This window comes from Fukomys damarensis, unplaced genomic scaffold (assembly GCF_012274545.1).
Source record: "Fukomys damarensis isolate Sample0158 unplaced genomic scaffold, DMR_v1.0_HiC HiC_scaffold_2, whole genome shotgun sequence".
NCBI classification, from domain to species: Eukaryota; Metazoa; Chordata; class Mammalia; order Rodentia; family Bathyergidae; genus Fukomys; species Fukomys damarensis.
The window spans coordinates 62,217,488-62,233,253 of NW_022900914.1; the positions used below are offsets into that span (position 1 = coordinate 62,217,488).

The window sequence follows — 15,766 nt, forward strand, 5'->3', positions numbered from 1 at the left end:
GGAAAAAAAAATTTTTTTTTTTTTTTTTTTTTTTTTGATACTGGGGATTGAACTCTGGCCACCAAACTGCTGAGCTATGAGCTAAATCCTCTGCCCTAGGAACAGGAAATTGTTGATGAGTCTCCTTGATCTCTACCACAACCATCCAGTGACCTTCAGATCCTGGCTGTTAACTATCAATCAGTCTCACTGCATGAAGGAATGAGGTGGAGAAGCTGGGCAGCCCGGCCACCACACTTCCTCCACCCTCAGTGTTTTTTATGGTGACTGTAACACTGTGGTGGGGGGGCAATCCTGATACTGCTGATACTAATGAATTGTAGCATCTTCAGGCTCCAGGCTGCTGTTGTATCCTTGATATGTCCAGTAACAATCACCACAATTAAAATGCACAATGTATCATAACCTCAAAAAGGTTTTAATGCTCATTTTTAATAATTATCTCATCAACTTCACATATGCTTGAAATGACTTGCTTTCTTCTCAGCCTTTACATAATACTAGTACTCAATTCTAGCACATTCTGGAGCCATCCTCTAAATGGATAAAGTTCTGAATGTTCAGAAAATTGTAATAATGCTGGACAGCCAGCGTGAACTCTCCATTGTCAACAGCATTTCTGGAAGCATGTCTCTCAGATTTCCCTTTCTCTCTAGAGTTTCCCAAGACTTGGTCTCTGTTGGGTTGTCCCTTTATATATAGAAGTCAGAAGAAGAGAACTCATAATTCATCTACATCAGTAGGCAGACACAGGGACAGAGAAGAGAAGGACAGAGATGCTCTCCTCACCTGAGAGCATCAGCAGCCACAAGCCAGGGCTTTGCAGACTGGGTGGAACACAGTTAGGTCACCCAAGCTTTCTGTGGAAGACACTGGATTCTATGGGAGGACCATCAGATTTCCTCTTTCTAAGATCAGATGTACATAATTACAATTGTATTTCCCTTAATCCTTGACATTATGGGAAAGATTTGAGCATATACATAGAGTAAGTAAAATATAAGTAAAAAACAGCATTTTGAAAACTATCTTACAATAAGTAATCTACAAATGTCACCTCTTCTTCATCTTTTCTCGACATCTAGGTTTAACAACTATGTTACAAAATTGCATTTTATTCTTCATGAAGTTCTCTAGATTGAAATTATTTTTAATTAAAATTTAAGGATATATCTGCCTGCACCACAGCAGAGAAATCTCACTTTTTATAATGTATTATTTTCCTTTTTTGTAAGAAGATATGTGTGGTATTGAAAAATAAAAAATGATTGAAAATGTATATTTTATATGGGTTTGTGGTTTATATAGTTATATGGTTTATGTGGTTTTTAATATGAGTACATGAAAATGGATATATGTTTTCACCAATTGGTGAAGGTCACAAATTACATGTTATTAACTGAGATGTAACTCTGTATACTCACTGCCTAGGTATTATGACAAAATTCATTGTGGAAAGAATGAAAATCCAGATAAGGAACATAAACATATAACTAAATTGAGAATGGTATTTTAAAAAGTGAAGACTATCAAGAATAGTAATAGCAAAAGGAAGTTGTTTTTAAACAGCAGTTTGAATTTCTAGGTAGATAAATGAGGAAACAGGCAAAGTCCGTAAAACAAGTAGCAAACTAAATACTATCACACACATATAGTAGGATGAACAAAACCCAGAACACTAACAGCACCAAATGCTGGCAAGGGTATACAGGGAAGGAGACCCATTTGTGGCTTGTGGTGCTGCACCGAGTTGCAGTTGAAAACATACATTTAGCAGCTGAGTCATCAGGAAAAGACAAAAAACTTATCTCTAAAATCAAGACAAATTCAGAAGATGGTTTGTCAGATTCACACACACACAAAAAATAATATTCTGCAACCAAAAGAATTCAGTAATCAAACTCTTTACACAAAGCAGTTGTAAACACATAACTACACAAAATCTTGCACATGGGAATTTTTAGCAACTTTAGCTATCATTGGTAAAATTTTGAATCTATTAACATGCTCTTTATTTTATGTATAAAGAAGCTGTTGCATTCAGACAGGAAGTATTTATTATTCAGCACTAAAAAGAAAAGAGCTATCAAGCAAGTGAAATACATGAAACAAATTTAAAAGAATATTACCAGGGGAATAAAGAATAAATTTCTCATATTAGTGTGTTTCTCTCTCTCTCTCTCTCTCTCTCTCTCTCTCTCTCTCTCTCTCTCTCTCTCAGATATAGTGGAGTTGTTTGCCACCTAATGGTAGCTTTGCTATGTAGCATCTCATAGGGTTTCAGTGGCTGAGTCCCAGAAATTCTTGACTGGACTGCGTCTTAGGAAGTTGTTCCTATTGTATCCATCAGTTGGACCGATAATCTAAGGGAAAACAAAATGATATCCGGTGTCAAAAATTAAATCACCCAACTAAAAGACAAAGGATATTTAGAAAATATATTCGTCAAAAAGCAATAAATGGCTAGGTTCTATGACCCATATAAGATATCAAAGATATGTTTTAGAGGGGAAATATGACCATGAAGGAACCTGAAGGGGCCAAGGCCAGGGTGTGAGGTGGGAATTGAGGGCTCCTGGGCTAGATGGCAGGGCAACCTCGTCCCTTGCCCCCTTGAAACCGTTCCAGAATTGACTCAGATCACAGCAGCATCCCCAGGAAAGACAGCACATATCCCTCTGGGCCAACAGCTGGTGTCTTTTCTCCTCAGTATAGCATCATGAGTGATCAAGGGGAATCATTAAAATAATATCCAAAAGAATTTCATAAGATGTGAAAAATGTTTATCTTTGAGCTGCCCCAATAGAGTAGGCATGGACCATATCTGTCTGTTGAGCATAGGAAGTTGCTAGTGTAACTGAGTGCTATGCTTCTAATTTTAATTCACATTTTTGTGACTGCATTGCTAGTTTATACTATATGACATAGCACAGTTTGAGAGAGTGATAATCAGCAGTAACATCTGAATAAAGAAGCTGCTAAATGGCAAATAATTATTCATCCCATACACATTGCACCAAGCTGGGGATCTGTTATGGCCAAGGCAGACCTAACACATGGATGGATCACTGGATCCTTCCCTGGAATGTGCTGCTTTCTGGCAAGCACTGGAGATGCTGTCTGTTGCAGAAGAGAGACAGACACTGGAGAGACTGAAGACAATAGAATGGAGAAGACAGGAGAGAATCAAAACAGTGGAAAATGAAACAATGGTGATTGCCTAATAGAAACAAGACTGAAAAGTAGATTGAAAATAAAATGATTTGAAAAACAGAATAAACACAAAGAGTTCTACATCAAGACACAAAATCATGTTTCTAAAATCTATAGTACAAGAAAATAAAATCTAACAAGCAGTGAGACAAAAATAACTCCTAAGCTGCAGGGGGAAAAAATCAACTTGAAAAGATGGAATTTTTCCCCTGAAAAATCATGGAGAAAAAAAAGGAAATGACACATTTTCAAGTGCTGCAAGGAAAGAATTGTCAACCAAGAATTCTAGATCCAGTGAGATATTTGCTGGAAATGAAAATAAGTCAAGAACTCATTGATTGTAGAAAAATCAAGATAATTGTATCTAACAGATTTACCTCAGATATGCCCAAGAGGAACTCAGAAATTAAAAATTATGACAAAAACAGTAAGCTTGAAACCTAGAAGAGAAAAAAGCCCCAAAACAAAGAATAAAGGATCAGCATTTGAAGTAATGTTTGAATAAATTATCCTCGTCCGCACATTGAACACTTTACAGAGATTTGGAAACATCACTTTGACATCATAGATGATGGCGGATGTGAAGATGCTGTGCCAAACCTAGCAGAACAGCCAGGGCCTATGAACAGAAAGCACCTAGGAACAGCTGGCAAAGAGGTGCAGCAAAGGAGAGTCGCCGGCTGCTAGTGGCACTGGTCCTGTTGCAAGTGCAAACAGATTATGAACAGTTCAGTGATTTGGGAAATAACAAAAATATTATCTTGAAAATGAAGAAATTTTCGCAGACATTTTTGGCATATTCTTATAAACCCAAACAGTCTACGCACAAATAATCCATTAATCATGTTCCTTGGTATTTATTTAAAAGAGTGGAAAACTATGTCCACACAAAATCATGAACATGGGTGTTTATAGCAGAATTATTCACTCCTGAAAAAAAGTGGAAGCAATCAACATGTAATTTATTAGATGAATGGCTAGAGAAACTGGTACATTCAGACAATGGAATATTATTATTCAACACTAAGAAGAAAAGAGCAGTCAAGCAACAAACGTTCATGAGGAATTCAAATGAACCTTAGGAAGGGAAATGAGCCACTCTGCCAATAATCCCCACTATAAATTCCAGAGACATGTCATTCTGGACAAGGCAGAAATAGAGAGACATTTAAAACTGGAGTAGTTGCCAGGAGATGAGGTAAAAGAGGGACGAATGAGAGGGACACAAGTACAGTTTTAGGTCAGTGACACTACATTACATTGTTTCCTAATATATGTTGGATACCTGATACATTTGTTTAAATCTGCAATATGTGAATGTGCTGATGGTGGATGAATTGTAAGAAAAATAACATTCATTTGGTGAATACTTCATATGTGGAGGTAAGGATATATCTATATCTATATCTATATCTATATCTATATCTATATCTATATCTATACTCTGATTTCTTCCCAATTTTTGAAATTAAATTAGTCTTAAAAAAATCTTAAGTAATTATTGCATAGAATATATAGAAGGGCTTATCTACTCCTGCAGAATCCCTATCTAATGCTCTAACACAGTCTCTTTGGGTATTATTATAAGATTATTCATTATCAAATTAGTAGGGGCATTGTCATGTCTGTGCTGCTGGTGCTGAGGTGGAAAGACTTGGGGGGCCTAAGGAGCCTACTTTTTCCCTTCTACCAAAATTTCCTGGTCACCTTCAAAGACTGGATGCACCTAAGAAACACTCTAATCATGTGGAGGCACAGAGGAGCAGCTGGGGCAGCCCAGCCTCACACCTTTGCTTCCTTGGGAGGTTTATTCATGGCTTTATGTCACTGTGGGAGGGTAAGAGATACTGTGCTGACAGTAATAAGCGGCAGCGTCTTCAGGCTCCAGGCTGCTGATGGTGAGAGTGAAATCTGTCCCAGACCCGCTGCCACTGAACCTCGGTGGGACCCCAGAGTTCAAGGTGGATGCCCAGTAGATCAGACACTTAGGAGCTTTTGCTGGTTTGTGCTGATACCAGATCAAATTGCTCTGAATGTTCTGACTGGCTTGGCAAGTGATGGTGACTCTGTCTCCCTGACATACGAAAGGGAGGATGGAGACTGGGTCATCTGGATGTCACTTGTGGCACCTGACATGGGAAACATAAAAACAAATATGGGTACAATTGATGTCACAATAAATCTACCCTGAAAGACCAGGTAGCACTGATCACACTGGCCTGAGTAAATTTCTAGGCTATCTGTCCTTACCTGAGAACCAAAGCAACATCAGCCCCAGGAGCTGAGCAGAGGCCCTCATGTCCACGCTGTGTCCTGACAGGGACTGACTCCTGCACAGGGTGTGAGCAGCCTATGAAGAAGTCCTCAGGACAGTGGGCTGTGATCTGAGAACATGCAACAACAGGGTCTGAGCAAGGCTGGGCAGAGCTGCAGGGCTGGCTCCTTTCTAACTCAGCAGAGACTCAGTGCCCAGACGTCTCATGTCAGATCTAGACAGGACAGAATTGCTTCCACATGTGCATTCCCTGCAGGCCACAGAAGAGAGAGAGGGTCAACCTGATGTCTTATGATTAGAGTAATCTAATACCCCCTTCATCTTTCTTGTTCTTCTTAACAAAAATTCTAAGTTAATGACACTTGAATAAGGCAGGAATAAAAATTAATGTGAGGCTGTCCTATACTGAGGATATAAAAAAATATATGGCACATAAAGAGCAGGGGATTTATAAAGTCTTGTCAATGAAGTGGTTTTTCCCTTCATAGCATGATCATGTGCACAATGATGGGTTCCACACCCACTCACTAGAAAGTGAGTACATGTGCAATTATGGGTTCTAAATAATGTATCAGTCTCCATAAACACACACACTTGCATAAGTGCGTGACAAGATTAGGTGTTAGGCCCAGAGAGGCTCTTTGCATCAGGTACATTTCTGGATAAGCTAGAACAATTTTAGAAGCAAGAGGGGGGAAAAAAAATACAGCATAAATAGGAGCTGGAAATTTGGAGAAATTAGGGTTTGTCCAGCAGATTGATTATCATAGAAAGACCCAAGTTCACACTCTATTTCTGCTTTACCAACATCATCATACCAGTCATCAATTGTGGACTTAATGCCTCATGAACTCAAGAGGGCTGTATGGTCTCTAAATATCATGTACCCTTATAACCTTCCAGAAACTGGTTTCCAATAAACAGAACTCACCATCTATGAACATTCTAGAAAGATTCCTACAGTACAGTGGGAACTAAGGTTCAAAGTTGGCTAAGAGTACAAGTTTCTCTTAATACAAACACAGAAGTGTTCACAGGAGGGAGGAGGAAGAGGAGAGAAAGAATGAACCTTGCATTCAGAAATGTATGTATGGGGGAAACACTGGAAGTTCCCCATGGAGAAGGGTGTACGTGAAGGAGAGACGCCTGATTTTAAAGCTGTCCTTCAGCCTGTTCTCCTGAGGAAAAACCACTGTCCTCACAGCTCCTTAGTAGGAGGGACAGCTGAGGACCTCTAGTGGTCATATGAGGAGGTCTGTGATTTTCAAATAACATTTCTCATAGCCTGTTTCACCTTTATGGTAGTAGGTGTCATAATCTGCTTCTCCTTCCGGCTTAGTAATGTTCCATTTTATGTATCTGCTGTGTTTTGGTAGCTACTCACCCATGCATATAAACCTGGATGGCGTCTGCATTTTGGCTGCTGAAAATAATGCTATGAACATAGTTGTACAAAAGAAGTTCCAGTACCCCCATCTCTTGGGTACAATCCCAAAAGTGTCATTGCAAGAATGTATGGTGGTTCTGTATTTGACACCTATAGTAACTGTCATCCCATGTCTCACACTGGATGCACCAATTTAGATTCTTACAGCAGTTCACTGGTATTCCAACTAATCCTTGCCTTACCCAAGGACTTGTCATAGTACATGTTAAAAGTTAATCTCAGTGCTGTTAATTTCCCTTTCTGTACTAATTATTATGCAATCTTTTCACATACCCACTAGCATTTTGTATATCTTCTTTGGTGAAATTTCATTAATATATATCGGTTAGTTTTTATTAGTCATTGCTCATTGTTTATAGTATTGAGTTGTAGCAGTGCTTCATACATTCTAATTATTGATCTCTTACTAAATAAATGATGCATCATTTCTTCCAGTTTTTTAGTTTCCTTTTCACTTTTTCATAGTGTTTTTTGACACAGAGATGTTTTTAATTTTGATGAAGTCAAATAATGTAGTTTGTGTTGTTGTCAGTGCTTTTGATGTCATATACAAGAATTCACTGCCAACTCCAATATCTTAGATCTTTAAAGAGTTGTGGAGCTCACATTTAGTTCTTTGACCCATCTTATGTCATTATTTGTATAGAATGTAGAATAAGGATCCAAATGCAGTTTTTACATAGACATCCAGTTTTCATAACATGATTTTTTTAAAAGACTGCCCCTTCACCAAGTATTAGTCTTAGCATCGTTGTTGCAAATAATTTGTCCTCTTATTAAAGGAGCTCTATCTGTTTTTTTTTCCTGTTTGTTTTGTTGTCTTTATGCCTTTAAATTGGTATCACATGATTTTTTTTCATTAAATTTATTGGCACATGTTAGGTATACATTACGGTCACTTTCCTCATTGGAAATCTGTACCTGCTCATGATATATCTTGGCTCTTGTTTTTCCCCAATTCCCCTTCCCTTCCTTCCATCCCTTCCCTATTTACAAAAACTTTATTTCTGTTTTTTCCTTCTTTTTTCACATTTTTCCTTTCCCTTCTTGCCTTTCCCCCACACCCTCTCCCTATTTCCCCTTCCCCTTTTTAGTAAAGGTTTGAAACAAGTTTTCTAATAAAGAAATGCTAGACCTCCAACTTTGTTTTCTGTTCCAAGATCTGTTTGCTAGTCAGAGTCACTTGAGATTCCATATAAATTTTAGGACACATATTTCCATTTCCGAATGGCATTGTGAATTGTATTGCTTTCTTAACTTCTTTTTCAAATTGTCCATATTTGGCATGTAAAGTTAGAGCTGATTTTTGCGTGAGTTTTAAATTGTGTATTTTATAAATGAATCACATGCACATGATTTTGTGTAAAATAATTTGTATTTATGCATATTATCACATTGTCTATGAACTGAGATAATTTTACTTCTTTCTGTTTTTCCAGTTTAGATGTCATTGCTTCTTCATATTTTATTGCCTTGTCTAGGATTACATAGGAAATGATTGGAAGTAATTGCCTTTTTATATCTTGCTCCTGATCATAGAAGAAGAGTTTTTTTCTCTACTGAGTGTACTTTTAGCAGTTAATAGGCATACCTCTATTTTATTGAGATATTACTTGCCACTTTCTTCCAAGATTAAATAATATTGCCAATGTGTAATCTGCACTAATTATCTTATATATATTTTAACTTTATTCTGATAATGTGATTTATTAGACTTGTTTTCATATTTTGGGCCAACCAACATGATCATGGAATATTTTTTAATACACTGTTAAATTTCATTTACTAAATTAGAGTGATTATTTTAAATGAATATTATGCTATCCTTGTTTATACTTTTCTTAGAGTTTTTTTTCTGTCTTTTGTAGAAATAGCCAGATATGGTAATGCAGGTCTGGTACATGATTTAGGAAATATTTCTTTCTCTATAAGTTTCTGGAAGAGTTGAGCGAGCTGGTATCCTTTCTTCCATAAATGTTGGTAGAATGCTTCAATGAAGGCAAGTATTTCTGGACTTTCTCTGCTGGGAAGTTTTTGTTTACAGATGCCATCTTACTAAGTGGTAATTTCTTTATATTTTATATTTCTTCATGACTTTGCCTTATAAGGGTGTTTCTAAAAATTTTCCATTAATGCAAGCTTATCAGATTTTTTGTAAGCCATTGTTTGTAGTGCTACATATAAAAAAGAAATATGTAATTCATTTTATTTATGAATATTCATATTAACTCGCTTTTAAACTATGATCTATGTTTTTCCTAACTAGCTAAAAATTTTGAATTTTGTTGATCTTTCCAAAAACCAACTCTGATTTTGTTTTTATATTACTCTTCTATTACTACTTGTATGATTTTTCATTTCTTTTATTCTATTAGACTTGTATTTAGTTGGTTCTTGTTTTTATTGTTCCTTAAAATAAGAAGTTAGATTCTTCTTTCATATCTCTCATCTATATTTATGTATTCATTACAGCTAATTGTTTCCTCTCATCATTAATTTTTGTACTGAAAAAATTTTGATATTTTGTGTTTGCATTTTCATTTGCCTTATGCATGACTTTTTGGTATCTTTCTTTGATTTTTGTTAAGTGAGAGTTTGTGTAAAATGGGCTATTTTTTAAATATGTGTTGTTTTAGGGGCTGGGGATTTGGCTCAGTGGTTCTGCCACCTGCCTCTAAAAATGCTACCTGTGAATTTTTCAGTTTCTACTGGTGATTATTAAGAATACACAATTTGAAGGCTGGGGATTTAGCTTAGTTGTTCTGTTACCTGCCTTGCAAGCACAAGGTCCCAAGTGCAATCTCCAGTACCAAAAAAGAATACACAGTTTGAGATAGTTGAAGTTCACTATTTTTTGTTTTCACTCATAGTTTTCTAAAAATGCTACCTGTGAATTTTTCAGTTTCTACTGGTGATTATTAAGAATACACAATTTGAAGGCTGGGGATTTAGCTTAGTTGTTCTGTTACCTGCCTTGCAAGCACAAGGTCCCAAGTGCAATCTCCAGTACCAAAAAAGAATACACAGTTTGAGATAGTTGAAGTTCACTATTTTTTGTTTTCACTCATAGTTTTCTAAATTTGAGTGTCACCAGACAGTCTGGTTTGGCCAACACAGAGAGCCTCTACCAGGAAAGAATATACAGCTGAGTTCTGGCAGTGCACAGGACTACCTTGGTTGGTTGGATCCAGAGCACATTCCTGCATAAGGCTATTTCTTCTTGGGACATTTTGTAAGGTCTGGGATGGTAAAAATAGCAGAATACTATTGTTGCTGCTTGCTGTCTTACAATAGCAAATTGATCATTCTTTTTATATGTTTGAGATGTAGGTCTTGGATTCCTCCTACATGCACCGCTGATCTTCCCAGCTCCATCTTTGCCTTCTGCTCTTCATCTTGATTACATGGTCTTCATGGATGACTGGTTTCTCTCAAGTAACCAACACCCAGTATGTGTTGCCAACAGAATTAACTTTCACAATTTTCTCATATGCCTATTGAGTTTACTAGGATGTGTGATATGATGAATAGGGAATGTGAACACTTGTATCAGTAAAGACCTAGAGTCCTAGTGCAAGGGATTTAGCTTGGTGGCACCACACCTTCCTCTGAAGTGCAAGGTCCTGAGTTCTATCCCTGGTACCAAAAAGAAAGAAAAGAGAGAGAGAGAGAGAGAGATTTAGAGTCCTTCTTGGTGCGCTACAATTCCATGAAGCCTGCCACAGGAACACTATAAATATTTCAGTCCTCAAGAAGCATATGAACTTCCATATTTTTTCTCAAAAACTGCATGACTTTTCATCTTTGTTCCTATCTAAACACCCACACTACCAGCATGTACACCCCAAGGAAGATGAGCCACAGATTGGTTTTCATGCCAACACCAACCTCAACCAAATGTCCTACTGGTTTTCCTTTACTGCTGCTAATGCAAAACTTAATATCCCCTCCCCCATGAAAATTGGCTTTTACAATTTTATAGTCACTCAACTTCTGTTTTACATGACATTTATTTTATGATATAATTCTTCGATACTTAGATTTTTAATTTCTAAGTTGCATCTATGGAATTCTTCACACATCCACTTTATTACATTTTTAAGGAAGTCACTCAAAGTTTTGACTGTAATCCTCTCCTGAGCAAAGTAAGGCAAAATGTGTTGCTGGGCCTTACATAGCACGGGAACAGTTTCTCAGACTAAGGGGAAGTGTGGAGTGGGGCAGGGAGTGAAAGGCTCTTTATAACAGGGAGCTAATCCTGCCCTATGTGCACAGCAAGTATCTGAGAAAAACAAAATCCAAAAAGATGCATTGGTATTTATGTTGTCACAAATCAGCCGTAAGATATGGCTATAGTTCTGGATAAATTTAAGTGGGAACAAACTAAGGCAGAAAGCATTAGGATGAGCTTCTTTTTAGCTTTGTCTCTGTCATGCTTGGTAGATCAGATGGCAAGTGAACCCTTTATTTTCGCTGTAGCTTAGGCCATGTCGCCGCTGATGGGAGCTTGACATATGGAGCCCCAGCTGCAGCTGAGACACACATGGTTCAGTGCCCTCGCCAACACCTACTCCCCTGGGTCTGCCAGCGTCTTCCTCTCACAGCCTCTGAGACTCTGCTGTATTGTTCCGCAGAGAGACAACACAAGAAGCCTTCCTAATCAAGTCAACTCAGGCAGAAAGGTTTGTGTTCGGGGCTGTAGCACTGTGGGAGGGAAATGTGTAAGCTGTTGGCAGTAATAAACTCCAGCATCCTCAGCCTCCGTCCTGCTAATCTGCAGTGTGAAATCTGTCCCTGACCCACTTCCACTGAACCTGTCTGGGGTCCCAGAATCCAATCTGGAGACTACGTACATCAGGCGTTTTGGAGGCTGCCCTGGTTTCTGCAGAAACCAACTCAAGTAGGTGTACCCATCGGTTTGGAGGAGGCTCTTACTAGACCTGCAAGAGATGGAGACCGGCTCTCCAGGCGTGGTAGACAGGGAGGCTGGAGTTTGGACCAACACAGCATGGGCCACGAACCCTGGAATAATGACAGAGAAACATAATATTATGTCTACATTTTGTAAGTAATTTTTATTCTTTCCTTTTGCTAAATATATATTTAGGTTTTATAAATGTATGTGACTTTGAGTTATGCTCCAAAGTATTCAAATTTAAAAAGAACCCAAGATTTGTCTGCCAGGAGGGGAAACCTAGGATTCACCTACACCAGCCTCCTTTTTCTCCATAACAATATTCTCAAAAGCACAGATCGTTGCTCCTTCCGGACTCTTCCTCACAGATCTAAACCCTGTATTTCACCTCCTGGAGGACAAGACCTGCACACTTCACTGGTGGGTAGGACACACGTGGGAAGCACTCAGACCCAGAACTCACCTTCTCACTGTGTATCCCTCCTCATTTCCCACTGTCCTTACCAGGAACGCAGAGCATCAGCAGCCCCAGGATCTGAGCAGGGAGCCTCATTCTGTGAAGCTGAACCGAGGAAACCCGATCAGTCACCGCAAGGTTAGAGTTGAGCTTTTATGTCAGACGGGCACAGAATGTCCTCTCTAGGAGAAAATATGCAAATTTCCTGGCATGGGCAGTGATGTGTGATAATCTGTTGGGTGAATCGGAAAGAGACAGCAGGGAGGAGGGGATTTCTCATGTAAACATGACATAAAACCTGCTCTGTGTTTTAAGAAAGGCTAGAGAGATCAGGTCTCTGTTTGCTCAGGAGGAGAAGGAAGGTATCAATGTTTCCTCTCAGTCCTCTGTTCATTTTCTACTCCATAAGCAATTTCTCACAATTTATACTTTTCTTTAATAAGATTTGATTTCTATACATTTTGGGCAATCATAATTTCTTTCTGTTTCTTCAAATGAGTTTAGATTTGGCTTTTTAATTTTATAAATTATGATAAAACAAAGTATGAAGGGCATAATTATGAAATGAGATAAATTAATATAGTTTTATGTACGTTCATGATTCAATTTAAACTATAGGATTATATGTAATTCTCTATCTGCCTCCCTCGTGCCTCTTTCCAATTCTCAGCTGCTCCTGTAACTTACCCAGGTAATGGTCCTTCCTACGTCCTTCTTATTTCCACAGTAGTTGTGATCTCCTAGACAGGAACATAACGTAAATTAAAGTGAACATTTTTTGGCTATAGATTCCTTCTTGTTTCTTAATAATTTTTGAAACTTCACTTTTCCTTGTGGATTCAAGTCACTGTTGTCATTTCTTGTGATTGAAGTTTTCTTTCTTGGATTTCTTGAATTTTTTCTGCACATAATAATCTCCTTTTATTTATATTTATCAAGAGAGTATTTTGACTGTGTATTTTCTGAAATATAATGTTACTATACATAGAATACACTGTATTGAATTCTGCTTTCTGATTTACATTATGGTCTCCAGGAGTTGCCCACAGAGCTTAGTGGTTTTGCTGAAACACCCCAAGCTCACTCAGTTCACCTGTATATGAAAAATTGTTCAAAATATTACATATCTCAGTTTGTTTCCTGCTAGTAGCTTTTACAGACATAAAATGGTTGTTTTCAATACTTTTTTCAGCTTAACATTTTCCTTTTCTGTTGTTATGGTGTTTCATTTATACAAAGATGATTCAGCAGTCACTTCAAAGCTTCATGTCTACATGTGCTTTCCAAATTGAAATTAGGTAAACTGAGCAGCCACAATGAGGGAAGGGTTATAGATGGACATTTGCAATTCATCAATAGAGAATTCTGTGACTTAACCCTCATGTTAAACAAAACCATAGTCTAAACAGATAGTGGAACATCCCGCTTAGATTTCTTAGTCACAGAAGTGTCTACTAGCAATTTTCAGATGATATTGTGTATACCTAGAAATGAGCAAATAGATCGATATACTACAGACAGTGTGAGGAAGGATTGTCATTAATAGAGAATAGAATTATAAATAAGGAAAAGGGGAAAATTATAGTGTTAACTCTTTAATTGCCCACACCAAAAGCACATATTATCTTGTTATTTTTAATTATTTTATTTGTGTTTTAACTAATCTTGAGATTATTTTAATTACTGAAAATTAAAAGAAATAGTGAAGTTTGTTCCAATATACTTTTCCTTCGCCTTCTTTTAATACAAACTCCATACATAAGTTTAGCATAATGATCAGACAATACTCATTGAGAAAATATTTGGCTTTTCTTAGTTTTCTCACTCATTACTGTTTAAGTTCCAGGGTGAAACAATCCTATTGGTTTGACAGACTAGAAAAACAAACGATATTTAAATGCATATATTTCTTTCCTGCTGAAAGCCCTGGGATTTCAATTTCTTAGAAGCTTGGTTTCAAGTCTGTGAATTCCAGTAAAACTGTACCTCAGCTTCTCAACTTCCCTCGTCTAATGAACCTTGTTTTATTGTTTTCATTTTATTTCTAGATCATTCTAAATGGTAGAAAATTTCATTCACTTATCCAAGTATTCGACTTGTAGGAGCTATCTATTGGTGGGTAATCTCATGACCTCCTAAACTCAATCATCTTTTCCTTTAAGGTTTTGACATCACAATGGAAAATGGATACCAAAGTATCATTTGTGGGGGAAAGGAATAGTTAAGAGATTGTGGAAATACTGGGGTTTACAGACAGGGAATATCGCAGAAGAGCTAAGAGACTCTACATAATAATGTTAGGCTGGTTTAGAAAATTGTAGAAAAGGATAATAAAAACACTAGAGGGAATCACACACAGTTGAAAAATGAAATACTGGCAACATGGAAATTTTTTTTCCAGAGAAAAGTGGTGGTTTATCAGATTCAGATGTGACATAGTTTAAGTAACTAAGTCAATTTCATATCATCAATAATTTTTCTCTTTATTCTGAAGCTTCCAGATCTCAGAAGGGCCTGGTCTTGTAAAAGTCTATTTCCGTAGCAATGCAACAAGTAAGAAAATGTTATAAATTTTTAAGCCTAAGCATGTAAATTTTGAGAAAATCTGTGGTTAGGGTTTGCTTGAGAAAGAAATCTTGAGCTGGATGAGGAAAGCACAAGGCATCCAGGGGTGTAACTCTAGGGGAGGAAGTCAGAATTACTTGACTGAATTTGGAGGTCTTGAGTAGATGGCATTCATCAAAGATTCAAGCTTTTCTTATGTTGTATATTTTTCACATAGCACATAGTTTTCATTTTTAAGACAGTAAGTAGTAAAGTGATTCAGCTTGACTTGGACTGGGAATGACCTCCAATGTAACTGATTTACATTATGCAGTCATTGTTCTCAGTTGTCTCCCCTACCAGATGAAAACACCCATCCCATTTCTTGCAGTAAAATTCATTTATATGCAGAAATAATCCCATACCACGGGTACCGTTCAGCTTTCCCACTGCTAGAACAGAATACCTGACACTCACATCTTAAAGGAGGAAAGAAATATTTACTTGCAGCTTCAGAGAATTCAATCCATAGCAGCTGGCTCTAAGCTCTAACATGATATATAGAGTTGGTGGGGTAAAGTTGCATATTTCATAGCAACTGGGAAGTAGAGCAGAGGAGCAGCACAATGGAGGATAGGGGCCAAGGACAAGACATAGAACCCAAGATCATGCCTGCACCACTCATTCAGGCGCACACAAAAGTGAGCTTTATTAATGCACTAGGCGGCTGCCAATGCAATCATTTTGATGAACACAGTTAACCTACAGAGACCATAGTGGCAGGAATATTTGGAAATGTCTTCATCCTGGATGGGCAGGGTCATAGCAAAGCATCATTTTTATAACAAATATAGACTGTCAACCTATGTGTGTCTCTGTGCAAAAACTTGAGGTCGAAGGTACCTGCCTGACCTG

General features: G+C 37.6%; 1 pseudogene and 1 gene segment (V, D, J or C); both read right to left on the reverse strand.

Annotated features, from left to right (window-relative positions):
• Positions 1–5,032: 5,032 nt before the first annotated feature.
• On the reverse strand, positions 5,033–5,512 carry LOC104847990 (annotated as a pseudogene).
• Positions 5,513–11,595: 6,083 nt separating this feature from the next.
• LOC104847980 lies at positions 11,596–12,721 on the reverse strand. The segment is given in 2 exon segments: positions 11,596–11,957; positions 12,355–12,721. Coding segments are annotated over 2 exon segments (411 nt in total).
• Positions 12,722–15,766: the final 3,045 nt, after the last annotated feature.